The following is a 27,121-nucleotide window of genomic DNA, read 5'->3' on the forward strand; positions in this document are numbered from 1 at the left end:
GTCAGGGCATTAGACACATCAGGATGTTTACTTGACTTATCAATGTCAGTTTGAACCCAAATAATTGAATATATTCATTGAAAGCTTTTCCTTTTGTCAAGTTTCTTGAGAACTGCTTGTCAACAGTTCATTTATGAGTGACATCCAATTATTTAGCAACCAAATGAGTTCATACAAAACACTGAGTCATTCAACTTCACTTGGTTACACTAAATGCTACAAAAGGCTGTAAAGTTTCCTTTAGGTTTGCCCAATAGTAAAGTAAAACAAGTAGAAATGGTTACATAACATTTTATTTTGTCACGGTAATAATTGAATGATTGTATACTATAACATATTTTATTAGACAATCTCATTTATTTCAAACTATAGTTAATATAAGAATTAACATAAGCTGACAAAGTTATACAAATTAGATCTGTTGTAGGTAAATGATAAAGTCAAAGCAACAACAACAACAAAAATAATTGCGTTTTAGATATTTTCATTAACTACTATTACATATACTAGAATTGCAAAAATTACCTCACTAAAAAAAAAACTAAAAACATGAGCATGGAATCTCAAAATTAAACTTGAAACTCATTGGGACAGAAAGGTTATCAATTGGTCGTAGATTTGGTTAGGATAGAATTGAATTGCCATGAAGCCTCTCAGAATATTACTTCTTATCTCAAGATAAAAAAAAAGGCATATATATATGTGTGTGGATGATATGACACAGATGGAGACAAATAATAGAACACATTCAAAGTTTGATGAAGCTTAACAAAATAAGTTAGTTTGTCATATAAAAATGTCATTTATTAACAAACTGTAGTCAGTCATGACAGAAGCAAATCTGTGTGATATGCAACAAGTTTATCAATAATTGGCTGCTCTATTTCTCTGCCTGCTGCTAACTCTTCTTCAGTAAGTTGAACTCTTTCTTCTGTTTCCTTGGTTACAATGTACACTTCCTTCTTACGAGTATCTAATAAATTTGCAATCACCATCTGTTTATAAAGTGAAAAAAAAAGGTTACAAAAAACTTTGGTAATGTATGCAATATAAAGGGAAAAAGGATATATGTAAAATTACATTACAGCATAGCAAGCTTTTGTGTGATGAAGAGTTTTAGGTCTCTTATCTGAGGTCAGAACTGAAGAATATGGAGTGTGCTTTCAGACTTAAATAACCACAGGCCAACTGATGTGAAATGTAACAGTTCACTAGTATCTTTAGTCCAATGAACGTGTTAACACAAAAATGCCTTTACACAGGCACACAATAACAACCTTTACACAGGCACACAATAACAAACAGCCTTTACACAGGCACACAATAACAAACAACCTTTACACAGGCACACAATAACAAACAGCCTTTACACAGGCACACAATAACAAACAACCTTTACACAGGCACACAATAACAAACAGCCTTTACACAGGCACACAATAACAACCTTTACACAGGCACACAATAACAAACAGCCTTTACACAGGCACACAATAACAAACAGCCTTTACACAGGCACACAATAACAAATAACCTTCACACAGGCACACAATAACAACCTTTACACAGGCACACAATAACAACCTTTACACAGGCACACAATAACAAACAACCTTTACACAGGCACACAATAACAAACAGCCTTTACACAGGCACACAATAACAAATAACCTTTACACAGGCACACAAGAACAACCTTTACACAGGCACACAATAACAACCTTTACACAGGCACACAATAACAAACAGCCTTTACACAGGCACACAATAACAACCTTTACACAGGCACACAATAACAACATTTACACAGGCACACAATAACAACCTTTACACAAGCACACAATAACAAACAACCTTTACACAGGCACACAATAACAAACAGCCTTTACACAGGCACACAATAACAACCTTTACACAGGCACACAATAACAAACAACCTTTACACAGGCACACAATAACAAACAACCTTTACACAGGCACACAATAACAAACAGCCTTTACACAGGCACACAATAACAACCTTTACACAGGCACACAATAACAACCTTTACACAGACACACAATAACAAACAACCTTTACACAGGCACACAATAACAAACAGCCTTTACACAGGCACACAATAACAACCTTTACACAGGCACACAATAACAAACAACCTTTACACAGGCACACAATAACAAACAACCTTTACACAGGCACACAATAACAAACAGCCTTTACACAGGCACACAATAACAACCTTTACACAGGCACACAATAACAAACAGCCTTTACACAGGCACACAATAACAACCTTTACACAGGCACACAATAACAAACAGCCTTTACACAGGCACACAATAACAAAAAGCCTTTACACAGGCACACAATAACAAACAACCTTTACACAGGCACACAATAACAAACAGCCTTTACACAGGCACACAATAACAACCTTTACACAGGCACACAATAACAAACAACCTTTACACAGGCACACAATAACAAACAGCCTTTACACAGGCACACAATAACAACCTTTACACAGGCACACAATAACAAACAGCCTTTACACAGGCACACAATAACAAACAGCCTTTACACAGGCACATAATAACAACCTTTACACAGGCACACAATAACAAACAGCCTTTACACAGGCACACAATAACAAATAACCTTTACACAGGCACACAAGAACAACCTTTACACAGGCACACAATAACAACCTTTACACAGGCACACAATAACAACCTTTACACAGGCACACAATAACAAACAGCCTTTACACAGGCACACAATAACAACCTTTACACAGGCACACAATAACAAACAGCCTTTACACAGGCACACAATAACAAACAGCCTTTACACAGGCACACAATAACAAACAGCCTTTACACAGGCACACAATAACAAACAGCCTTTACACAGGCACACAATAACAAATAACCTTTACACAGGCACACAAGAACAACCTTTACACAGGCACACAATAACAACCTTTACACAGGCACACAATAACAACCTTTACACAGGCACACAATAACAAACAACCTTTACACAGGCACACAATAACAAACAGCCTTTACACAGGCACACAATAACAAATAACCTTTACACAGGCACACAAGAACAACCTTTACACAGGCACACAATAACAACCTTTACACAGGCACACAATAACAACCTTTACACAGGCACACAATAACAACCTTTACACAGGCACACAATAACAAACAGCCTTTACACAGGCACACAATAACAACCTTTACACAGGCACACAATAACAACCTTTACACAGGCACACAATAACAACCTTTACACAGGCACACAATAACAACCTTTACACAAGCACACAATAACAAACAACCTTTACACAGGCACACAATAACAAACAGCCTTTACACAGGCACACAATAACAACCTTTACACAGGCACACAATAACAACCTTTACACAGGCACATAATAACAAACAACCTTTACACAGGCACACAATAACAAACAACCTTTGCACAGGCACACAATAACAAACAACCTTTACACAGGCACACAATAACAACCTTTACACAGACACACAATAACAAACAACCTTTACACAGGCACACAATAACAAACAGCCTTTACACAGGCACACAATAACAACCTTTACACAGGCACACAATAACAACCTTTACACAGGCACACAATAACAAACAGCCTTTACACAAGCACACAAAAACAAACAGCCTTTACACAAGCACACAAAAACAAACAGCTTTTACACTAGCACACAATAACAAACAGCTTTTACACTAGCACACAATATTAAACAGCCTTTACACAAGCACACAAAAACAAACAGCCTTTACACAAGCACACAAAAACAAACAGCTTTTACACTAGCACACAATAACAAACAGCCTTTACACAAGCACACAAAAACAAACAGCTTTTACACTAGCACACAATAACAACCTTTACACAGGCACACAATAACAACCTTTACACAGGCACACAATAACAAACAGCTTCTACACTAGCACACAATAACAAACAGCCTTTACACAGGCACACAATAACAACCTTTACACAGGCACACAATAACAAACAGCTTTTACACTAGCACACAATAACAAACAGCTTTTACACTAGCACACAAAAACAAACAGCCTTTACACAAGCACACAATAACAAACAGCTTTTACACAAGCACACAATAACAAACAACCTTTAAACAGGCACACAATAACAAACAGCCTTTACACAAGCACACAAAAACAAACAGCCTTTACACAAGCACACAAAAACAAACAGCTTTTACACTAGCACACAATAACAAACAGCCTTTACACAAGCACACAAAAACAAACAGCTTTTACACTAGCACACAATAACAAACAGCCTTTACACAGGCACACAATAACAACCTTTACACAGGCACACAATAACAAACAGCTTTTACACTAGCACACAATAACAAACAGCTTTTACACAAGCACACAATAACAAACAGCCTTTACACAAGCACACAAAAACAAACAGCTTTTACACTAGCACTCAATAACAAACAGCCTTTACACAAGCACAACGAAAGATACCAATTAGAGCTGAGCTGACTGGAAAAATCTGCCTTCACATAATCCGGATTCTAAATCCCTCAGTTCGACAACCAAACATGACTACTCTATCATTTCACAAGACTATAAAGTAAACAGTTCAAATGATAGATGATGAAAGTTCACCTGGTGATTGTAGGTAGCCAGAGCTTTCTTTGCTTTTTCAATCAGTATTTCATGATTGGTTTCAAGCTGTGGAGATAAGAACAAACATTTTTACTATGTAAAACCAGAGTCAAATTTCTACATAAGAATGAGTTTTTTTATTATTTTCTACTCTCTATAAAATTCTTTGTATACTGGTATTCTTCTTTCAAACTAATTATATATTCTTGAATCTACTTTTTTAAGACTGTGAAAAAAAAAAGCAACAAAAAAAAAAAATAACAAGGGGCATTACTGTTGAGAAACCAAAATGTAAACCTTGTTTTAAATAAAAGAAGTACATGGTTTACTAGACTACATGGCAAGTAAAAGATAAGAAAGAAGGTAAAAGGTCAGGTTACATATATCAAGGTGGGGAGGGGATGTTGGCATGATCTTTATCAAGAAACTAGTACAGGATAATGCAATGTGGTTTCAATTATCAGTGTTGACCCTATGACTCATGCCTTTGAGGAGATGTCTTAGCTAGCTGACAATATATTTGATCCAGTCCAATGTAAAGACATGATACCTTGAAGGAAATGATAAAAGCTTTGGGCACCCAGTCTTTCACAAGTGGTTTTAACATCTTTGGGGTCATCTCAAGGGACAACTGTAAGGCACCATCTGAAGACTGGATTTTGTGCTCTGGCTGAAAGAATGAAATATATCTTTAACAGGAATCTTTCCAACCAATCACTAGGTTTAGAAACTTTCTCAGATTTCATTTGATTTGTTGTTTTTTTTTGGGCACATTTGTCATGCCCTTAATTTTTCAAGGATTCTTTTCCTCCACTCAGTATAAATACAAACAGGATGTTAAAAGCTAACCAAATTACAATTTACGTATTAAAATCAGTTTATTTATGACAAAAGTGACATCTTTATTGTAAGATGTTATTTCTTCTAAACAATGGTAGTAATATGTAAAAAATGTGTATATGGCGCTAACTTCCTATGAAAAATAACAAGGTCAAGAAATACATTTAGAAAAGTAAAATAACAAAAAAAACCACCTTAAAGACAAAGAAAAGAAGCAAAGTTTATTTTTCAAACATAGATTTATGAGACAAATGAATTCTGAATGAGTTCTGAATGCAACATGGCCTATAACCTTTACCAACAAATGTTTTGTGGGTAAGCATTTAGAATTAAGTGGACCTAAACTCAGCTTTAAATCCCATCCATAAAAACAAAATGCATGATTAAGCTTAGTTTGAAAGTTTCATAATGTATGAGACCATTACTGAAACCGTGTCACACTATTTTGTGTAGTGTTGGCATCTGGGCTCTCTTAACATCTGGGATCTCTTGCTATTTGCTTGATTCTCAGAAATGTTTATTAAAATGGTAGGTTAAAAGGTTTTAGCTTTAATTGAATGAAAGAATACAATTGGTAAAAAGAAGACAATATAATCAACTAACAGTACTAGCTAGTTACCATCAAACCTTTGGGAATATAGAAATCAGATACAGCAGCAGCCAAATAGATCATGCCTTTATTGCCACAAACACTGATAGCTTCACAAGCAGCTCTCAACAAGTACAGGTAGTCTGAGAGAGTAGTAAACTCAACCATACATAGCATGCCTGTGTCTTTGAAAGTTTGGTAATCCTTAAGGAATGGTGCCAACTTCTTAGCATGTGTTCTACTGACTGCAATTCAATTCAGAATTAATCAAATTTCAACAATTGTGAACAAGTTTTATACTACAGTCAATGAAACCACTAAAGTGTAGTAGGAAAGAGCTATTTTTAGTGGTCCCCAAAATGTGAAAAACATTGTTTTATAAATATGTAAGCCATTTTTTCATAAAGAAACACAATCAATTTTTAAACTAATAGTACTAGCATTACACACTTGATTTGTTCCCATCATTTATATTGTCTATTTTGACCAGAACATCATCTCTTTTCTTTTTTTTTATTTAGATAAACAGGCGACATCTTAACGACTACCCAGGAATTCATGTATCTGTTACAATGAAATTTACATTTAGAAATAGTAATCCTGTTTGTTGGCATAAAAAACACAAAATCTCCAGAGAGTGATGGCATTCCAATGGAAGTAGAAAAGCCAACCAAACACTCCTACTCCAATAACTCTATAATCTCTGCAGCTGCTGGGAATTGAGCTGTGTCCCACAGGACATGCATGATGCAAATATAGTCACAATATATACAAACAAGTCATAGTTGAGTCTTCTTAGCCAAGATAAATTCTGCACTTTTCACTAAATTTTCTTTTGACTCAAAAACGTAACCTATTTATATATATTTGATTGTGGTAAAGAGTACTCACCTTTAATATCATTTTCATCTTCATCAGAAAAGATTAAAATATCTAAAATATTTTTCTCTACTCGTTGATAAAATGGTAGCAATGACCTCTGACGATGTAAAAATATCACAGCATAACCTTGTTTAAGAAAATATCTAGAAATGAAGTCAGGAAAAATATACCTGTACATTTTAGAGGAAAATAACATTATATTTCACTTTTTAGCGGCCCCCGAAAGGGGAAAAGACGCTATTAGTTTTGTGCGAAATGTCTGTCCGGTTTAGATCTCGTAAACTAGAAGAGATATTGAAAATCCGACTTCACAATATTTTAGACCATTCAAAGTTCTGATGCAACGGCTACTTTTTTTTTTCCTGAAAGCGAAAATTCTAATTTTTAAAAATCAATTATTCAAGAAGTTTTTTATAAGAAAAAGCTAATTAGTATGCATTATATGTTACACCTAATTTAAGACGAATAGTAATCTTATGTACATCATTTTCGTGAACATTTTTCTATATAGCGGAAATTTTTTTTTTTTTTTTTTTTTGAGAATTCGAAAATGAGATTGAGCCTTTTCAAAGAAATTAAATTATTTAGTTCGAACCGAGGGTCCCGGGTTTGAATCCTGGTGAAGACTGGGATTTTCAACTTCTGAGTCTACCCAGCTCTAATGGGTACCTGACATTAGTTGGGGAAAAGCAAAGGCGGTTGGTCGTTGTGCTGGCTACATGACACCCTCGTTAACCGTAGGCCACAACGACAGATGAACTTTACATCATCTGCCCTATAGACCACAAACTACTTAGGCCAGGTTCACATCTAACTTTACATTCACTTTCACGTATCCTTTGATCTGCGGGACGGTTGGGGCACTACACAAGAACTGTTAACCTTTTTTTATCCATTCTTATCTCTCATTTGTCTTTGATATAATTTCATTCGGATGTTCTTTCTGAAAATATTGAAGCCTACCTGGGTGGACCACTGGTCGTGCGGTTTATGCGCTGGACTATCGTTTGGATTTATCGAAGATCGAAGGTTCAAACCCTGCCTGCTCCCATCCCCAGTCGTCCTGCGGGAGGTTTGGACTAGGAAGTAAACTATCTTCAACTCTGAAGGATTATCCGAATTATGTAAAACATTTTACTTCGGGGGCCGATTTTGAGTTTGTGTTTCCACACAAACTGTCTTTTGTAACCTTGTTTTTTTTTCAAATTATTTACAATTTGGACAAGTATCTCTAAAACTCAAGGATACTCTGCAGATGTAGCTCCTCTGGTGCCAATACTGAAGTTATCAATAAAACGCACAGTGCGACTTTCAAGTGGTACAGTTGTTCCCCCTGACTAGCAGTAACAAAATAAGAACTTGAAAATAATATTATAAGTTGAAATAAACATTTGCAGTGATGTATATCAAGTTTGGTTTGGTTTATATCTTATTAGCCTTACCTAATAGTGCTCTGACAGATTATGTGATTTTTTTTTTTCAAATTTAAAGTTCTTAATCAGTGCTCTCTAGGTAATAGGATACAAACAGACCACCTGCAATTGGTCACAACTGAGACCAATCAGTATAGAAGGCCTGAACACTGACCTACACTGTCACAATCTATGGGCAGTTTCGACCAATACTTTGTTGCAACGTCACAGGTTTGTACAGGTGTGGGTTATGTTTTTACTTATTTTGTAATTTGTGCTGGTTATATGTGTGTACAGGTCATATGCGTATGTGGGGTATATGCGCAAAAATATGGTATGATTTATGATTATGGATGGAGTGAGTGTTTTCACACAAACTCTTTCTAGTCTAATCTTATTTAGAGAGTCTACTTTAATTTATTATAATGTTTAAGTTGGGACTTAAAAGTAAAGTAGCAATTATACATACAAAACTCAGAAAAATACTCAGAAAGACACAAAGCTAAAGGCACATTCCTCGTTTCATATGCTAGGACAAATTTGTACAAGTGCTCCTTCTTCTCTAGTGCTATTAAGAGCATGGAATGGGTTGCCTGAGCTAGCCAGGAAAACCATTGACTTGGCAGAATTTAAGTCATTGGTTAACATTCATGACTAGATGCATGACACGTAGGATGTAATCATCTTATTTTTTGAAGTAAAGTCTCAGTCGTCTGTATTTTATAAGATAAGATCAATTGTCAATATTATATAGTGACTCTAGGTCATAAGATCAACTAGTTCAAGAATCTGAAAAACTGAAATTAAGAATGTCCTAAGAAAAGATATTGCTTTATAACTGAGTCTTTTTATGACATTGTCTTGAGTTTATTCTATGTCCAAAATACTTTTCAAATAACAAGGAAAAAAATATAGGTCTCTGTACATATAAATTTTTTAACCATACGCTTAGAAAATTCAATCATTTTTCCAATGATACCGGTACCAAATTTATTATGATTAAACAAGTCAAGAACCCTTTAAAACTTAGCACATTTTTTTCATGTACTAAAATTTCACTAAGGTCGGGATGACCTTTTATCAGTAATACCCGTTTTTTACATTAGTAAAATAAAATTAGTGTACACTAAAAATGTAGAATTGAATGAATCACTTCTTTATACCAATATTATTGATTATTAACATAAAATATAATAAGATCAGTATGCTTGGGAGTTCTTTTGGACAGTTGATGTCGAGACACAAGAAGCTAAAATCTGTAAATCGGTACGTGACGTTTAGGCGCCATCGTTTTGGCAACGGGACGTTTTGGCGCGAGATATCATTTGATGATAATTTAATAAGCACGTAGCTTTTATAACAATGTTTATTTCACTCTACTGTAATATTGTATGTATAGTATGAATTCTAACATCGTTCAGCAAATTTATTTTTATTTAAATTATAAAGGTTTTGCTTATTTCATGAATATAGGCCTATAATATGTGAGATTCCTGAATGGTAATGACATGCTATATGTGAGTTCTGCTAATCGCACTGGATGACATTTTTGGATTTCTTTCCAAAAGATTTTTTTAAAATTTGACATTAGTGTAATATACGAACTAGATAAGTGTCACACTTTAATATAACAAAAACCATGTTAACATCTAAAGCTCTATTACGCTGAATGACAACAATAACTCCACACATAGTAAAGATCAAGACACGGAATGTGGTCAGTACTCTAATGTGAAAAGATATATTTTGAGAAATTGGGTAGGGGTGATTTGGGTGACACATCTCGCATTGACACAGGTAGAGTTAAACAAATGAAGACAAGACCAGCACCGAGCAATGGTCGTTGGCGTCATGCGTATGGCGATTATCTTCTAGGGAATGGTAATTACATGTGACACCTATCCGCCCCCTCTTTTCTGCTCACATTTCACTGTTGTATATACTCTTTCCTCCACCCCTCCCTTCTCTCACGCGATTTTTGTTTTTAATTTTAAAGTAATATCTTAAAAAACTTTTTTGAAAATAAAAGTGTGCCTCTTAATAAACACACATACACAAGCCAAAATGTTTATTAAAGAAAATGATGTGAAAAACAAACACACATTTACATTTAGTACGTGAAAAATATGTCTTAACACAAACACTCATGCAAAACATAGATATAAATAATTCTTTTAAAAGAAATAATACAATAAACGTACATAATGTATTTCGCGCCAAATCGTCCTTCGCGCCAAAACGGCGGCGCCAAAATTTCAAAGTTTTACTTTGACGGCGCATTATTTGACAATGGTTTGACATAAAAAAGAAAATGATTATCAAAATCTTCTTTAGTTTAATTAAGGTGAATAAGGATGACTACTTATATTTGTACCCCTAACCTATATTTGTTATTATATTTAAGGTTAAAGAGGCCTTGTGTTTTCATTTAATGCAGACAAATTTGACACACATTATTTGATTCCAGAAACCATAATTTATTTCAAACAGTCTATATATTTTGGCAACAATAAACTCAGATTTTAATTTTATATTAATATTAACTAAATTTTAAGATCCCCAGGCATACCCCCTCACATGAAATCATTAAGATGTTTTCAAATCATGCATAAATACGAACACAAAAAATAAAAATATGAACACACTTATTCTACCAAAATTAGGTCACTGGGATAGTGACTTCTACAATGTCTTTTAGACTTATTTTATGTATGCATGATTAGATGTGTGTTGAATGTTTGTGTTTTTTGTTTATTCATCTAATAAAATTCTAATACAGATGATCTTTTGTAGTATAGTACAGGCTAGGATGACCCAAGGATGGCCATTTTTGCCTAAATAGCTGAATCCTCTATATTCTCTCTATATAAATCTAGATATATCTAGTAGGTCTAGATCTAGGCCTTTAACTTCATTCAATATATCAAGCTCACTCCAAACATTTGCCCATTTATTCTCTATAAAAAAACAACAAACAAACAAATATAATATAAGATCATTAACATTGATGTCCAAAACTGGCTGTTTGAAATAAATTTTGGTAAGAAAATCACAATTTAAATCAAACACCCTATTAATTTTTAGCGGCCCCCGAAAGGGGAAAAGACGCTATTAGTTTTGTGTGAAATGTCTGTCCGTCCGTCCCGTTTAGATCTCGTAAACTAGAAAAGCTATTGAAAATCGAGCATCACAATATTTTAGACCATTCAAAGTTCTTTTTTTTTTTCTGAAAGCGAAAAAATCTAATTTTTAAAATCAGTTATGCAAGTATTTTTTTAAAGAGAAAAAACTAATTAGTATGCATTATAAGTTAGACCTAATTTAAAATGAATAGTAATCTTTTAAATTTCATTTTCCTAGACTTTTTTTTTAATTGCGGAAATTTATTTAATTTTTTTTTTTTTGAATAAGAGATTGAGCCTTTTCAAAAAATTAGATCAATTATAAGACATCAGTTAGGCCAGGGGAGGAGCGGTGGCTGAGTGGTAAAGCACTTGTACTGGAAGCTCAAAATTGGAACCAGTGAAATCTGCCCATGTGGAGTATCACCAGAGAATGCAGACCACGTCCTCCAAAACTGCTCTCTATACCAAGAGGCCCGTATAAGACATTGGCCCCAAATCACCCCAATAGAAAGGAAACTATATGGAGAGCTCCCTGATTTGGAAACCACTGTGCAGTTCATCTCATGTATTGGTCTACTCATCTGAACACTCCAACATAACAATGAGAACGAAGAAGAAGAAGCTGAATCCTCTATAATCTCTCTATATAAATCTAGATCTATCTAGTAGGTGACATCTAGATCTAGGCCAAGCTCACTCCAAACATTTGCCCATTTATTCTTAATAAAAAAAATATATAATATAAGATCATTAACATTGATGTCCACAAATGGCTGTTTGAAATAAATTTTGGTAAGAAAATCGTAATTTAATTCTAACACCCTATTAATTTTTTTTTTGTATGGAATCAAACAACTTGGCTTATGAATCAAATAAAACAGCTCCAAAAACAGAATAAATATTGCCTAGCTCATTAGCATAGACCCTAGGACCTAGGAAGAGGTAAATTTAAGTCATCCGGGTAAAATAGGAAAAAACAACAACCTGACTTAACACATTTGAAATTCTTTTTTCTTACATAAAAAGACAGCTAAATGAAAGGAAATTGGGTCAGAATCATTGGAAAATGGACAAGCAGATTATACAGCACGCTAGTTTCATATTAAATATCAAAATAAAGATTTAATTACTACAAAAACATCAAGTGTCCAAATTCATGTAATGTCCGGATTAAATAAACTACTCTATATATAAATATAATTATTATTAATTATAGACTATAATAATAGAGTGACAGTCTTTTTCAGTTTATTATAATTATATTATTAATAATTATAGTTCACAATTGAATTACTAGACTAGAAACTCTAAGAGACTATTTAAAATTTTTATTTTACTTTACTTTAAATTTAAAAAAAAATTATTCTAGATCTAGAGTCTATATTGTTTAATCTATTACTAGATCAAGGTGATCTATTAGTAGATCCAAGTATTACTCACAGTGACCAAAACAATTCGGTTCTTTAACAAAACATGTGTGTTCGCAAATTGATTTAATTTATCCTTCTTGGTTTCATAGGAATCGGGAGGGCTCAAATCATGAAAGAAATTAAAATCATCTGTATCAGTACTATTAGTATTAGTAGTATTAGTATTAGCCATTAGAGTATGATTAGAGTAGATCTAGGCTGACTTTAGAACTAAGAATAAGTTATTTTAATTTTCTGTTACTAGATCTAGCTTTAGATCTAAGTCTAGTGTCATGCAAATAGATCTTAGCGATCTAAGTAGCATCTTCACTCAGTCAGCTTTATTTTGACTTTACACAAAAGTAAACAAACACTTAGATAGTTTCTAGATCACAGACCTATATAATATACAGAGAGAGATTATTACAGATCTACAATCTACATAGGCTATACATATAATTTATAGGTCTGTGTCCTAAATCTATTATTTGCATTACCTCCCTTAGAGTATTTAAAAAAAAAAAAAAAAAAAAAAAAAGTAAACAAAAACACAAGGAGTGGCTATTCAGACTCCTCTAGATCTCTAGATTTACGAGTCACTGTTCTAAAAATATAAAGAAACGAAATCTCTAATTTCCGCTCTTAAATGGCGTATTTACGTCTCTTGGTAGCCCCACTGTCGGTCAGACTGTTACAAGTCAAGACAAGATCATCTGTCATAAAGTGTCATCATCGAGAATAAAGTCTAATTCATAAAGTTGATAAAGCGCTGCCGCTGATTGTGAATGTGAGTATGTGTGTGTATTGTGAGTGAAAAAAATTTAGAGTGTGTATATCATATGTGTTTCGTGTGTGAATGTTGTTCGTATTTGCATCTATAATGTTATTGTTACAGCAGTTACGCTGAGGTTGTCAATTGTTGTCAAACTGAATTTCCATTTGATTGGATCAATAAAAATCATCTTATTTATCGTATTAAAGTATTAAAGTGTTACGTTACTTTTACTAAATCTAGAGCCCTGGGTTGTCAAATTGTGTTGTGTGGTGCAGTTTGCAGAGAGCCTTGATAGTGAGAAGTTACAATATTTATGGAGTGTCTAGTCACTCTAGTGTCAGACTAGACTAGTCGTGTCACAGTCTTGTGAGAGACAGTCAGAGCCCTGTGCTAGTAACTGTTACTGTAAGGGTATATTAAGTATAGACCTAGGACTGATATGCCAGTCAGCCAGTGCAAATGTCCATGAAGTGGACTAGTCTGTGAATGTGAATAGAAAGAGAAAAACCTGGCCTACATAGGACTCCTAACCCAGTCAGAAACCCACCTTATCGTTCCACATAGGAGACGGAGGGTGACCAAAGTATCAGTCAGCTGAAAAATATATCCTAGGTCTAGGTATATAGTGGTCATATGATAGGTGGGTTAAGAAGGAATTACCAGGGGTGGACCAGAGACAAAGCACACTAGGGACATCTTCATAAATTTTATCATAAGATGGTGTGACCCAAATCCAAAGTAGTCTCTACCGCAGTGTTTCTCAAACTGTGTGCGGCTGCACACTAGTGTGCCGCCGAAAATTTGCAGGTGTGCCGCGGGAGTTTTTACTATTAAATTTTCATTTTACGTTGCGATGACATCCCCACTTACAACGACCAGTAATAGTAGTGGATCGCTCTATAGTGACGGAAAGGGATGTTAGCTATTCAGGTTATGTAATTGCCTACTATACATATATTATTATAATGACTAAAATTTGGCCGCCTTAGCACATGCACAGCAGTTCTTGAATTGGTAACGATAATAATAAGCGATGTGTTTCATGTAAATTTGTTAGGTGTATGCTAATAATAACAAATTATCAATAAGCCTTATTCATTGTTATCCATGGAGAAATACGTTAGCAAGAATGAAACTGCGAATGTGTTAAATGAAAAGCAAGGAACCAAACAAAAGTACAAAGAAGATTACATCGAATATGGTTTCATATCTTCTGGACCTGAAGATTCTCAATTGCCATTCTGTCTGATCTGCAATGCAACTCTGTCGAATGAGGCGCTTGTTCCTAGCAAATTGAAGAGACACTTGGAAACAAAATATCCAGCTGTTAAAGCGCAACCAAAGAAATACTTCGAAAGCATCAGGGCTCAACAAAATAAACAAGCTAAGAAACTTACGAAGTACCTAAAGCTGCCAGAAAAGGGATTGATTGCAAGTTATAAGGTTGCTCAGTCATTGCACCAGCTTTAGCAATAGTTGTTGAAACTATCATTGGACCCGATGCTTCCGAAAAAGTTAAAAAAGTTCCTTTGTCAAATGATAGTATCTCGCGCAGAATTGAAGACTTATCGTCAGATTTACAAGATCAAATCTGCGAACACTTCGACGTGACTGACGATGAAGTGTCTCTGCTGTGGTCTCTTCAAGTTGATAAATCCACTGACGTTAGCGTCAAAGCCCAGCTGCTAGCTTTTATTCGGTTCATAAAGGATGAAAAATGTGTCAATGAATTCTTATTTTGCAAAGACTTACCAACTACGACCAAAGGCGAAGATATTTTCAAAGTGTTGAACGAAAACATTTTGCTATTCAAACTACATTGGAAAAACTGTGTCAGTGTTTGCACCAATGGCTGTCCTTCCATGCAGGGAAATAGAAAGGGATTCGTCACTCTTGTGCGTCAAGAAAATCCAAATGTATTAGTTGTTCACTGCATGATCCACAGAGAAGCTCTTGCCTTCAAATCTTTACCGAAAGCTTTGATGTCTGCTCTGGATCAAGTGATTGAAGTTGTAAACTTTATCAAGTCTGGACCGCTTGCATCACGACTTTTCTCTCAGCTTTGTGAACCAATGGATTCAGACTACAAATGTCTCCTGTATCACACCAACGTTCGTTGGCTCTCCAGGGGGAAAGTGTTAAAGGTGTCGTCCAACTCAAGGCTGAGCTGATTTCATTCTCGGAGGCTGAAAACAAAAATGACTTTGGATTTTCTATTCGTGACGAGATCTGGTGGGTTAAGGTGACATTTCTCTCTGATTTATTTGACAAATTAAATTAATTGAATTTAAGTCTTCAAGGACCATCGGAAACCATCATCATTGCATCCTCAAAACTGAAGTCATTTGGTGAAAAATTGTCTTTGTGGCAAAGTAAGATCTCGAAAGGAGTCTTCGCTTCTCCTACTTACAATGAATGTGCTTCAAATAAAGAAATCACCCCCAAATTTCTGGACACTTTAACACACCTGCAGTCAGCATTGCAGCATTACTTTCCAACAGTTGGAAGTAATGAGTATGGATGGGTCAGCTATCCATTTGGAAACAATGAAGCTACAGATCTGACAACTGAGAAGCAGAGCAGTTCATTGATTTAAAAAACGATGCAGTTCTTAAGTCAAGTTTTGCAGAGAAAAGCCTGTTTTGGATTTCAACAAGTTATATCCTGCAATCAGTTTAAAAGCAATCAAAATAATTCTTCCATTTGCATCTTCATGGTTTTGTGAGTTTGGATTTTCAGCACTGACTAAAATAAAATCTAAGAAAAGAGAGAGACTTCTTACAATAGACTATGAAATGCGAGTTTGTTTGTCGATTTTGGAGCCTCGATTAGATCCCATTTGCTCTATAAAAAAAACAGGCACACCCTTCACATTAAATGTAATACTTAAAAACGGGTAAAATATTTTTATTTTAAAATTGGTGTGCCGCAAAATTTGTGTAGTTTTTTTTACTGTGCATGACAATAGAGCAGATGGCTGTAGATTATTTAAAGAGTTTGATCACAACCGTCCCTGTTTTAGCCTTTTATGATGTTTCACAGCCAGTAACGTTGTTGGTGATGCTTTGCAGGAGGGACTTAGAGCGGTATTAATGCAAAATGAAAGGCTTGTGGCTTATGCACAAATAGAAAAAGAAATGCTTGCCATTGTCTTTGGAATGGAACATTTCCATTATTATGTGTATTGACATCCAATAAAAGTTGAAACAGCTTATTAATAAAGCTAGATCGTCGGGTCAAGACCCGTATATGGCCCTCTTGAACTTTTGAAATGCTCCATGCCCCAATGGACCATCAACTGTTCGGCTGCTCATGGGCTTCCATCTGAGACAAATCTTCTGACAACTGAGGCCTATCTCAGACCTCAAATCCCAGACAAAAAAGAAGTGGAAAATGTTTGAAAAACAAAAAAAAGTCATCAAGAAAAATATAATTAAACGATGAGACGCATCGAGCAACCACAGATTCAACCTGGGAGCAGAGTGTGGATGCAAAAGAAACCTGCTGATTTATGGAAACCTGCAGTGGTCATCTCAGAAGCAGAGACCCCAAGATGCTACTGAGTAAAAACACTGAAAGGGGTAACATAGAGAAGAAGAATGTTAAGAGACACATGTTCAAGGTCAAGGGTCATGCCTGATATTTTTTAAATGGACCCCCCCAGAGACAGTCATTAATATTGAACCTACACAGCTAGAGAAAGTGAGCGATACATTAAACATGCATCATGAACAGATAACTACTACCAATCCATAGCCAATGGTAACTCGATGTGGCAGGCAAGTTCGGCCAACAGTACATTATACCTTTTATTGAGATTATAGTTGTTTTTAGTGCGTCTATTATAGAGAACTTTGCTGATGAGTGATGTAGCCAAGGTAATAGATCTATCATAATTTTTCTAACATAATTTAGCCAGTTGAGGCTCAATTATATTCAAATCATTTGTTAACCTCAGGTGTTAACTCAAAATAGCTTAATACTAGATTTAATTATTTTATATTTAAATAAAAGACCGAGATGATTATTTTTTATAATACTAGATCTATTGCCTAATGATAAGCGCTTAGCTAATTTAGACTTGTTTATTGCCAATTAATTTAATGAAATAATTATATTGTATATGTTTTATTATCTTTTTACCTTTTTTTTTTGTTATACCATACTACTTTAGAGATTTTTGGGGACTTCAAATTAAATACAAGTCTTCTTTTATCTACATCTACTAGAAGTACTACATGATCAAATGTAAGTTTCAATAGTTATTTTAAATTGATATTATTGTTTTCAATACTGTGTTAAATTCTAGATCAATTTCAATATCTTAATAAAAATAAGCTAAACACATTATTGAAAGCACCTGTGTAAATGTTTGATTGTTGAAGTATCTTTTTTTTTTAAAGTACACCAGTACCATAATTGAAAGAGAAATAAGAACAGGAAATCTTCACAAGCATATTCAGAAATTATATTTAGTTAACAGTTGGTTATCTGTATACCGGTATTCAACTATTTTAAAAGTAAACTAAATAAAGTTGCCCTTTCAGATCTTGCGATCTATAGGGCAGATGATTTTATGGCCCATCTGTTTATTTGGCCAACAGTTATCGAGCAGGGTGTCATGTGGCATGTACAACAAACCAACCGCCTTTACTCTCCCCAACTAAAGTCAGGTACCCATTAGAGTTCGGTGGACTCAGGGGCATCCTAAAAATCCTGAAATTCAAAATCCCAGTCTACGCAGAGATTCTATCCCAGGTTCAGAAGCCAAGTGCTTAAACACTCAGCCACCATGCCTCCATATTCTATTTTAATCTATCTTAATTTCTTAATTTTGTATGCTCTTAAGTCACCATAGAAAGCCCAAGATATATTATTCACTTCTTGATATATTATTGTTTATGCTTTAAGGGATACTGATTTTTGTTTCATTATGGGTGTCTCAACTTTTTTTCTTCTTGAGAATGATATGAAATCAAATCTATGGCCTGCTTCAGTCCCGAAGTAACTATGGATCATCTCTGGTGGCCATAGAAATGAGATAAATGCCTGGAACTGCAAGTGCTGATATAGTTAGGACTCATTGTCATTGCAGGTTCTGTTAGGGTGTAGCACAGGACTATGTATTGCAAGCTGCCAAAGGGTTGCCAGCTCCTTATTTTTTCCTCATGGTTGACTCCTGAAGCCTTTTCCATGTTTGGTTATAGCTGCAAGGCAGCAGAGGTTTGAATTCTGAGTTTTCCTTCTCCTAGGTGGGTAGCCAGCCATGGGTAATGAGCACCTCCTTTCCAAAGCTTACTAGTTTAGGTGCCAGTTACTTTCCTTTGCCTCTTCTGGTGTGTGATGAACTCATATCTGAGCCACACGTGAAGGCCAGGAGATGGACTGGTTGTCAAAGGCTATTCGAAATGCATGCCATTAGGAAGTATTTTATTGGTAGTGTAGTGCTTCTATCCATTCCCACTTCCAGCAATGACAACCTTGTGGAACCCTATTGAAATCAAATAAGCTGTAAAGAAAAGAAAAAAAATTGGTGTGCCATCTCCAAGAGCAAATGTGAAACATATGTAATTATCAATTTTCTTGTATGGATGTTACGCTTAAACACTACAGGTAGTCTTCTGGTTACGATGGTCTCGACATATGTTATTTCATGGTTACGACACTGTTTACGGCGGCTTAGTCTGACTTACGCAGTTTTGCGACGTATGTTGAATTACGTGCAGTGGCTGAGGAATACATTTATACAGTAGTGTAGTCCAGTACTGTACCGTTACAAGAGGAAAACTAGTCTCCTGCATGCCATAGAACCCTTCATTATGGCTCCCAAGCGTAAGCCAGACTCATCTGACCCTAAAGAAAAGGAGGAGTCATGGATTCCTGTAGGTGTTACAAGAAGATATTGGAGGAGAAGAAGATGGTCTCCTTCCAAAGTAACCTACAGCAGTACTTCAAGAAGGTAGACAGGCCTGCAACAAAGCCTCCAACAGATCCTGTACTTGTACCCTCTACCTCTTATGCCCCTCTTGACTCACCTGCCCAGTATCTCCAGCAAGTTCTGTAGCTTCCTCCCAATAAGCTTGTTCTCTCTTTGGCATTGTTATTTTTTGTTTATTACAGTACACTGTTTATTACTGTTACAGCACTTAGAGTACTGTATAGTACAGTACAGTATTTCATTATTAAAATCACTGTTCTGCACAATACCAGTATTTTACTTTTTTTATTGATAATTAGGTATTAGAATAGGTGTATGGATAGGCTAAGTGTTTGCAGTACAGTACTGTTATTATGCTACAGTACTCTGTATGAATGTATGATCCGACTTCGTCGAAATTCGGTTTACGACACTGCGTAGGAACGGAACACGTCGTAAGTCGAGGACTACCTGTATTTGCATTTTTTAAAATGTTGACAAAAATCCAGACACATACCACATTATGAAGCAGCCAACATCTATAATCAAACATTTTTCTTAGAATGTCCCAAATGATCTCACCTCAGACATAAAGAAGCCAGTATAACTCAACTTTGTATGGTAGTAGGGAGCCACTAAGAAGAAAAAAAACTAAAAAAACTTAACAGCAAATAGAAATGTTTCTGTAAACATTTGGACATTTTATTCTCAGCATATGTAACAATGAAGAGGTCAGCACAATTCTTAAAAATAATCTGCCCTTTTGATTCATCATCAGCTCCATGTTTTGACATGGTACAAGAGTAATCTGACTTTTAACAAAAATCTCATGAAATCTCAGGTGGAAGTGAGGACGTCAAACAAGAAGATAGTTGGTGAAAGCATCATTTATTCTATCATTTGAAAACCCATTGAAAAGAATATTTGTTCATTATTGTAGCATATGTATGTCTAAGGGCTGTAATTCTGTCATTTTAAAGTTTTTTTAATTAATCAAAATCCATGCTCTGCATACATATTATATGCCATAGAAAAAAACTTCTTGCCTTAAAAATCAAAGTACTTAAAAGGTTTAAATGTCTGGATTATAGATGAGGAGTAGGTGAGTGCTATACCTTGATGATCACTGTGTCCTAAGGCTAGCCTAGGCCAGATGGAAGTAGGTGAGTGCTATACCTTGATGATCACTGTGTCCTAAGTCTAGCCTAGGCCAGATGGAAGTAGGTGAGTGCTATACCTTGATGATCACTGTGTCCTAAGACTAGCCTAGGCCAGATGGAAGTAGGTGAGTGATATACCTTGATGATCACTGTGTCCTAAGGCTAGCCTAGGCCAGATGGAAGTAGGTGAGTGATATACCTTGATGATCACTGTGTCCTAAGTCTAGCCTAGGCCAGATGGAAGTAGGTGAGTGCTATACCTTGATGATCACTGTGTCCTAAGTCTAGCCTAGGCCAGATGGAAGTAGGTGAGTCCTATACCTTGATGATCACTGTGTCCTAAGTCTAGCCTAGGCCAGATGGAAGTAAGTGAGTGCTATACCTTGATGATCACTGTGTCCTAAGTCTAGCCTAGGCCAGATGGAAGTAGGTGAGTGCTATACCTTGATGATCACTGTGTCCTAAGTCTAGCCTAGGCCAGATGGAAGTAGGTGAGTGCTATACCTTGATGATCACTGTGTCCTAAGTCTAGCCTAGGCCAGATGGAAGTAGGTGAGTGCTATACCTTGATGATCACTGTGTCCTAAGTCTAGCCTAGGCCAGATGGAAGTAGGTGAGTGCTATACCTTGATGATCACTGTGTCCTAAGTCTAGCCTAGGCCAGATGGAAGTAGGTGGAAGCTCCTACACTTGTTTCAAATGCTTTAATAAAGATTCACTTATGAATGAAAATACTTCTATCTAAAAAGTATGCTTTATTTTAGATCAATTTCAATATCTTAATAGAAATAAGCTAAACACATTATTGAAATTAAATTTAAATTTAATCTCTTTTTCCTTTTAATAAAATATTTAATACTGGTATGCATATTTTAGTTTAAAAAAGGGTATATTTTTGAGTTTGTGGAGGGTAAGGCCCTTGGTAGATGCACTTGTAAATCCAAAGCTTGCTACAAAGGTATACTTCATAATCAAAACATTTTTGCCAACTGTAAAATGCAAAAAAAAATAATAAAAAAAATCTAACCCATAAAAATTTGGATACAGTATATTTTTGTATCTCTTTTGTGGAGGCCTCTTTCTTGTTGAGGCCCTCAGGGCTGTAGCCCTGCCTGCCCTTCTCTTCTCTGTAGCATGAATTTTGTGACTCCAAAATTTGTTTGACAGCATACGTTTTGACAAAAGAAATTCTTAGTAGACAACAAAATTCAAACACTTTCAAAACAGCAGTAAAAGAAAGAAAGAAAGAAAAATTATGGGGATAAAAGAATATTTGAGGTCAAATAATTTCATGAAATGAGTTGAAGGAAGGAGCATTACTGAAAGCTACAGTATTCTAATAGGCTTTAAAATAGAGAACTTTTCATACATTAATTAGAATAAACCAAAGATTTATTATTTTCACTTTGAAACACATTTTTAGAAGACAAATAACTTTTTTTTACCATATAGGGCTAATCCTCAAAAGAAATGTCAAATTGAAATAAACCCTTTAACATCAGATCCAACCATGGCTTGGGATATTATCAAATCAACTCAGGTAATCTCTTCACTTATAGTATCTCTTGCCATGTAGAGGAGAAACAGATAACTCATTAATAAAAGCTATTATATTTGTAATACTTGTTGCAGAATGTCAAATCAATTAAACTGGCTGATCCAAATACACCTGTTGATCCCAACCAAATTCGGTTTGTATGCTTGTCTGACACGCATGGCAAAGTAGAAGAAAAAGAGTCATTTGTCCCCCCTGGGGATGTTCTGCTGCATGCTGGGGACTTCATATCCTCTGGCGATATGGAATCTATTCACAAGTTTGATACCTTTCTTGGTAAGCCTACATATTAGATCTACTCAACAGCATGGTTAAGTTGAAAAAAAAATTTTTGGACAAACATTTTTTATTTTTAGTTGTTATTGAAGCTACTGCCTAGCTGATACTCAGAGAATAAGACTGAAGTCATAGTATGGTGGCACTAATGTAAGTTTGAATACTTTCAGGTAGACTACCTCACAAAACTAAAATAGTTATTGCTGGGAATCATGAAATTGCAATGGACACTGACCTTTGTAAGAGTAGAAAAATGAAAGTATATTCACATTTTGGGTTACAGGTAAAAAACAATTTATAATCAAAATAAGGTTCTGCTTTGATTTGTATTCTCTGAAGTTCACTAACAAATGCATGCACTATTTAATTAGTTTCTGTTCACATAATTTCATTTACTTGGCTGCCATAGTCAATATATGAATAAAAAATTGTTCTTTTATAGAGCTACGTAATCTCAGCAACAGTAAGCTACATTTATTAACATTTATTGATTCTGCAAAGCAAACCATCAATTTATTTTAACTTTCAATATGCAATGATTTGAATTTCAAATGATAGCAAAAGTTAATTTTTATCAATAATCTTTAACTCTTATTAATCCACTTTTTTAACCCATTCACTACTACTTCTAGTTTTAAATAAGTCCTTTTTAAAAAGGATTAACTCTAAACAAATGCACACAAAAAAATATTAAAAAAAAATATTCTAAAAAAAAAGAACAGTATATCTAATTCCAAGAATATAAATTTATACTTTTAATACCTTTAGAACAAAAAAAAAGCTTAAAAATGCTTGATTTCTTTTCAGGTATATCCTATACTCTGTGGTAGAGGTACATTCTTTAAGAGTTTAAAAAAAAAACAACAACAGAAGAGTTATACACAACAAATTATTTTCACTAAAAATGTTCGAGCTCTTCTTACAGGAAAGTTTAGCCTATTGCAACTAACTTTCTTTTACATTGTACAGCACTAATAGGCTACTGGTAACATGAAAACTGCTACTGGGATCATGAATACTGCATTCTATCACAATAGTAGTGAATGGGCTAAACATTAAGAAAAAAATCAACATAAAACAAAAATTATGATTTGTTTTGTTAATGTTCCAAATAGATCTAATATCTTTTTAAGAAGCCATCATTGTTATGTTTCCGTGGATTTAGATAGCTCCCTCTGTGCTTAACAGATACAATGTGAGTTGTAGCAGGGATATTCTTCAACATTGTATTTACCTGCAAGATTCTAGTGTTGAAGTCTGTGGTGTTAAGATTTATGGATCTCCATGGTGAGTTGAATCTCAATCTCAAAATTCTTGTGGTTTTATGAATTTAATTTAGTCATAAGAATCTCTTAGTTTAATTCATTTCTGTCCTTAATTGAAACAAATAAATATGCCAATCATAGATGCAAACTTAAATCAGTTGTATTTGTCTCCCAGGCAGCCAGAGTATTGTGGCTGGGCTTTTAACCTGCCACGAGGTCAACAGCTAGCTGAGAAGTGGGACTTGATACCTGATGACATTGACATTTTAATAACACACACTCCTCCACTAGGTAGCTTAGTGTTCTAAGCTCTTTCAGATAGGGTTAGGGTCATTCTTAAAAAGAACAATAATAGTGATTTAGGAATAATATTTTTTTTTTTACAGTTTTTATAGGTAATTATAAATAATTTAAATATCAAAATAATACAAATTTTGAAAACAATTATTAAATATTAAACTTCTTATATCTTTAGTTTAAAAATTTAAAAATGATTATAAGTTTTTCTTTAACAGGAGTATTTCTGAGTAAAAAATACAATTAAAAAAAATCTTATTGTTTGATGTTGATTTTCTTTGTTGATAACCTAAAGAAAATGCCGGTATTATATTATATTACAAGCCCTTGCATTGTAATTCCTATTTTAGGTTATGGTGACTTGTGTACTAGTCAGATAAGAGCAGGCTGTGCAGAACTACTGACCACTGTGCAGAACAGAGTCAAGCCAAAGTATCATTTGTTTGGACATATCCATGAAGGTCACATTTTACTTCTCTTTATTTTGCATAGTGTGGATAGATTTATTGAGGTTTCAATGTATAGGTTGTATTCTTTAGATTTGAAAATGTAACTATTTGTTAATAATTATAAAAGAATTGGAAACAATTGAAAAGGATAATTTAAAAAGGAGAAAATGTTTTTATAACAAGGTTACAGAGACAGTTTGTGTGGAAACAGAACTCAAAATCAGTCCCCAAAGTGGTCTACCTAGGTTGGTAAAAAGGCAGGTTTCAATATTTTCAGGTTGAATATCAGAAACTATGAACTACAAACTATCATCTACCACAACTCTATCTCTGACAATACAAAAAGAAGAGATGTGTAAGTTTCAAAATTGTTGCTGATACTATTGCATTATTGTTAGTCTAACTGGTGACATGATACAACAGGATATAGAGATTTATTAATGTTATTATTATATTATTTATACTCATAAGTATATTCAATGCAATGATAGTTAAGAATATATGAACATGGCCTGACTGAGTTGAATGTTTATCTAATTGATTTAATTGTTTTGTAAAGGACCAGTCTCTCATTCAAGGAAGAAACTTTTCCCTTTGGTTAAATGTCCAAGTTTATTTCAAATATTGTATATTACACTTCACTTTTATAATATCAAATGCTGCATATTAATTCTTATTTTAATACTAATTTTAAGAACATAAGTTAAAAAGGGAAAAGGGGGGTAGAATATCAATCTTACCATTGAATTGTTGTGGATATGACCAAGAGTTTCCACTCCACTTGGTAGCAATCTTTTCTCTGTGCTCTATTTATAATATCTTGAAGGATTCTCCTTGCCTAAAAAAAATGTTTATGCCCAAGCAAACCTTGTGGGTGATGGCCTGTGATGTAATGCTATCTGGCCTGTAATGTAATGCTATCTGGAAACTTCTGCCCACAGTGCAGGGAAATCTGCTTGTTAAAGAAAAAATATTGGATTGGCTCATGATTTGTGTTTTAGAAATGTATATGTCTCTGACCAATAAAGGTTAGGCCTCCCAACTTGCATTGCCTCACAGTCTGGAGTACCTTCTTTTGTTTTCCTTTATAGTCTTATAGTATAACATGTTTTCAACTCTTTTTAACTTGACAATTTTTGTGGTGCACATTTTTCTTCTATTATATTTTAAATGTTTGTATTAAAAAATTACTTATTGTTTCATTTTAATTGTTTTTTTTAAATAGGTTACAGTATAACAACAAATGGACAGACCATATTTATCAATGCATCCAACTGCACAAAGGGCTACAAACTACTTCATGAGCCAATAGTTTTTGATTATCCAATTCCAGAAGGCCATTTCAAATCAGAGCTAGACAGGCTACCAGTCAACAACATTGGTTGTTAAACTAGACATTTAGATCCTATTTTATTGTATATTTGATGAGAACCATTTTTTAAACAAATGAAACTTGAGAACCTGTAATCAAAATGTTAATTTATATATGGTCTCCTTCAGTCATGTAGCGACTATGGATCATCTCATGGAAAATGTAAATTTCTGTAAATGTTTATAAACTATTTTTTTTTTAAGAAAAATAATTGTGAGAATACAAAGAAAAAAACAATTTTTGTTTTACAATACTTGTTAATGTTTCTGTTTACTTGCAGCTATCTATGAAATTTATATGTAACTAATATTTATTTTTTCTTAAGATTTTGTTTTACCTCAAAGAATAATTTATTTATTTAAGATTTTGATGTTAAATATCAAGGAAGAATGGCTCATGACTCATACAAATGTATGTTCATCTCAAGGTCTTGTGTGTAATCTTTAGCTCTGATTGGGTAGACCTATTGTGAGAGACATTTAGTTAGTATTAAGTGAATCAATGTTTACACTGAAAAAGTATTTGATATGTCATCAATGTGCTACATGTTAATTGTCCCAAAATTATTATGTCTCTGTTATTTATGCTCTCTAGTTATGTTTGATACCAGACATGTAAATATTTACAATGGTTTTATTAGGTATACATAGTATACAAATGTGATCATATTCATGCTTTATGATTTTTTGTTTTCTTATTTTAACTTAAAATAGTTATACAAAATCTGTGATATATTTCCAATATATAGAGAGTAGTTTATTTAATCTGGACATTACATGTTTTTGTGGTCATTAAATCTTTATTTTGATATTTAATATGAAACTAGCGCTCTGTATAATGTACTTGTTCATTTTCCAATGATTCTGACCCAATTTCCTTCCATTTAGTTGTCTTTTTATGTAAGAAAAAAGAATTTCAAATGTGTAAGTCAGGTTGTTGTTATTCCTGTTACCCGGATGACTTTACCTCTTATCTTATCTTATATAATACAGACATTACTTCAAAAAAGAAGATGATTACGTCCTACGCGTCCTAGGGTTAAGACTATATTTTTTTGGTTGGCTAAGTCTATGCTAATGAGCCCTGCAATATT

General features: G+C 34.3%; 2 protein-coding genes across 5 annotated transcripts; one reads left to right on the forward strand and one right to left on the reverse strand.

The window, feature by feature from the left end:
* Positions 1-275: 275 nt before the first annotated feature.
* LOC106067959 (phosphopantothenate--cysteine ligase-like) lies at positions 276-13,314 on the reverse strand. 2 transcript variants are annotated; one of them, XM_056004532.1, is made up of 7 exons: positions 12,994-13,312; positions 8,265-8,353; positions 7,026-7,159; positions 6,165-6,379; positions 5,256-5,375; positions 4,706-4,771; positions 276-995 (listed from the first exon to the last, which is right to left on the reverse strand). In XM_056004532.1, exons 1-7 carry the CDS (start codon positions 13,153-13,155, stop codon positions 825-827), a joined length of 957 nt encoding a protein of 318 aa, XP_055860507.1. In that variant the 5' UTR covers positions 13,156-13,312; the 3' UTR covers positions 276-824. The 2 variants fall into 2 exon arrangements, with proteins under 2 accessions (XP_055860507.1, XP_055860508.1); XM_056004533.1 differs by lacking the exon at positions 5,256-5,375 and having other exon boundaries at positions 12,994-13,314.
* Positions 13,315-13,501: 187 nt separating this feature from the next.
* On the forward strand, positions 13,502-26,279 carry LOC106073304 (UPF0046 protein T07D4.2-like). 3 transcript variants are annotated; one of them, XR_008773735.1, is made up of 10 exons: positions 13,502-13,749; positions 17,912-17,985; positions 22,267-22,354; positions 22,447-22,645; positions 22,816-22,928; positions 23,811-23,932; positions 24,086-24,201; positions 24,558-24,668; positions 24,840-25,011; positions 25,882-25,953. XR_008773735.1 is itself a non-coding variant. In XM_013233837.2 (9 exons), coding segments are annotated over exons 2-9 (915 nt in total). In that variant the 5' UTR covers positions 13,502-13,749; positions 17,912-17,983; the 3' UTR covers positions 26,046-26,279. The 3 variants fall into 3 exon arrangements, 1 of the variants encoding a protein (XP_013089291.2); XR_008773736.1 differs by having other exon boundaries at positions 24,934-25,011; positions 25,882-25,931; XM_013233837.2 differs by lacking the exon at positions 24,840-25,011 and having other exon boundaries at positions 25,882-26,279.
* The last annotated feature ends 842 nt before the right edge of the window (positions 26,280-27,121 follow it).

This window comes from Biomphalaria glabrata, chromosome 11 (assembly GCF_947242115.1).
Source record: "Biomphalaria glabrata chromosome 11, xgBioGlab47.1, whole genome shotgun sequence".
In the NCBI taxonomy this organism is placed as follows: Eukaryota; Metazoa; Mollusca; class Gastropoda; family Planorbidae; genus Biomphalaria; species Biomphalaria glabrata.

Coding starts and splice junctions, on each gene's coding strand:
- LOC106073304 (XM_013233837.2), top strand. Junction 22,646..22,815: donor CAAGTTTGATACCTTTCTTG/GTAAGCCTACAT, acceptor GAATACTTTCAG/GTAGACTACCTCACAAAACT. Junction 24,202..24,557: donor AACACACACTCCTCCACTAG/GTAGCTTAGTGT, acceptor TTCCTATTTTAG/GTTATGGTGACTTGTGTACT.
- LOC106067959 (XM_056004532.1), bottom strand. CDS start 13,155: ATGGCTAATACTAATACTACTAATACTAATAGTACTGATACAGATGAT. Junction 7,160..8,264: donor AGAGGAGCTACATCTGCAGA/GTATCCTTGAGT, acceptor CTTCATTTCTAG/ATATTTTCTTAAACAAGGTT. Junction 6,380..7,025: donor AGATGAAAATGATATTAAAG/GTGAGTACTCTT, acceptor ATTGAATTGCAG/TCAGTAGAACACATGCTAAG.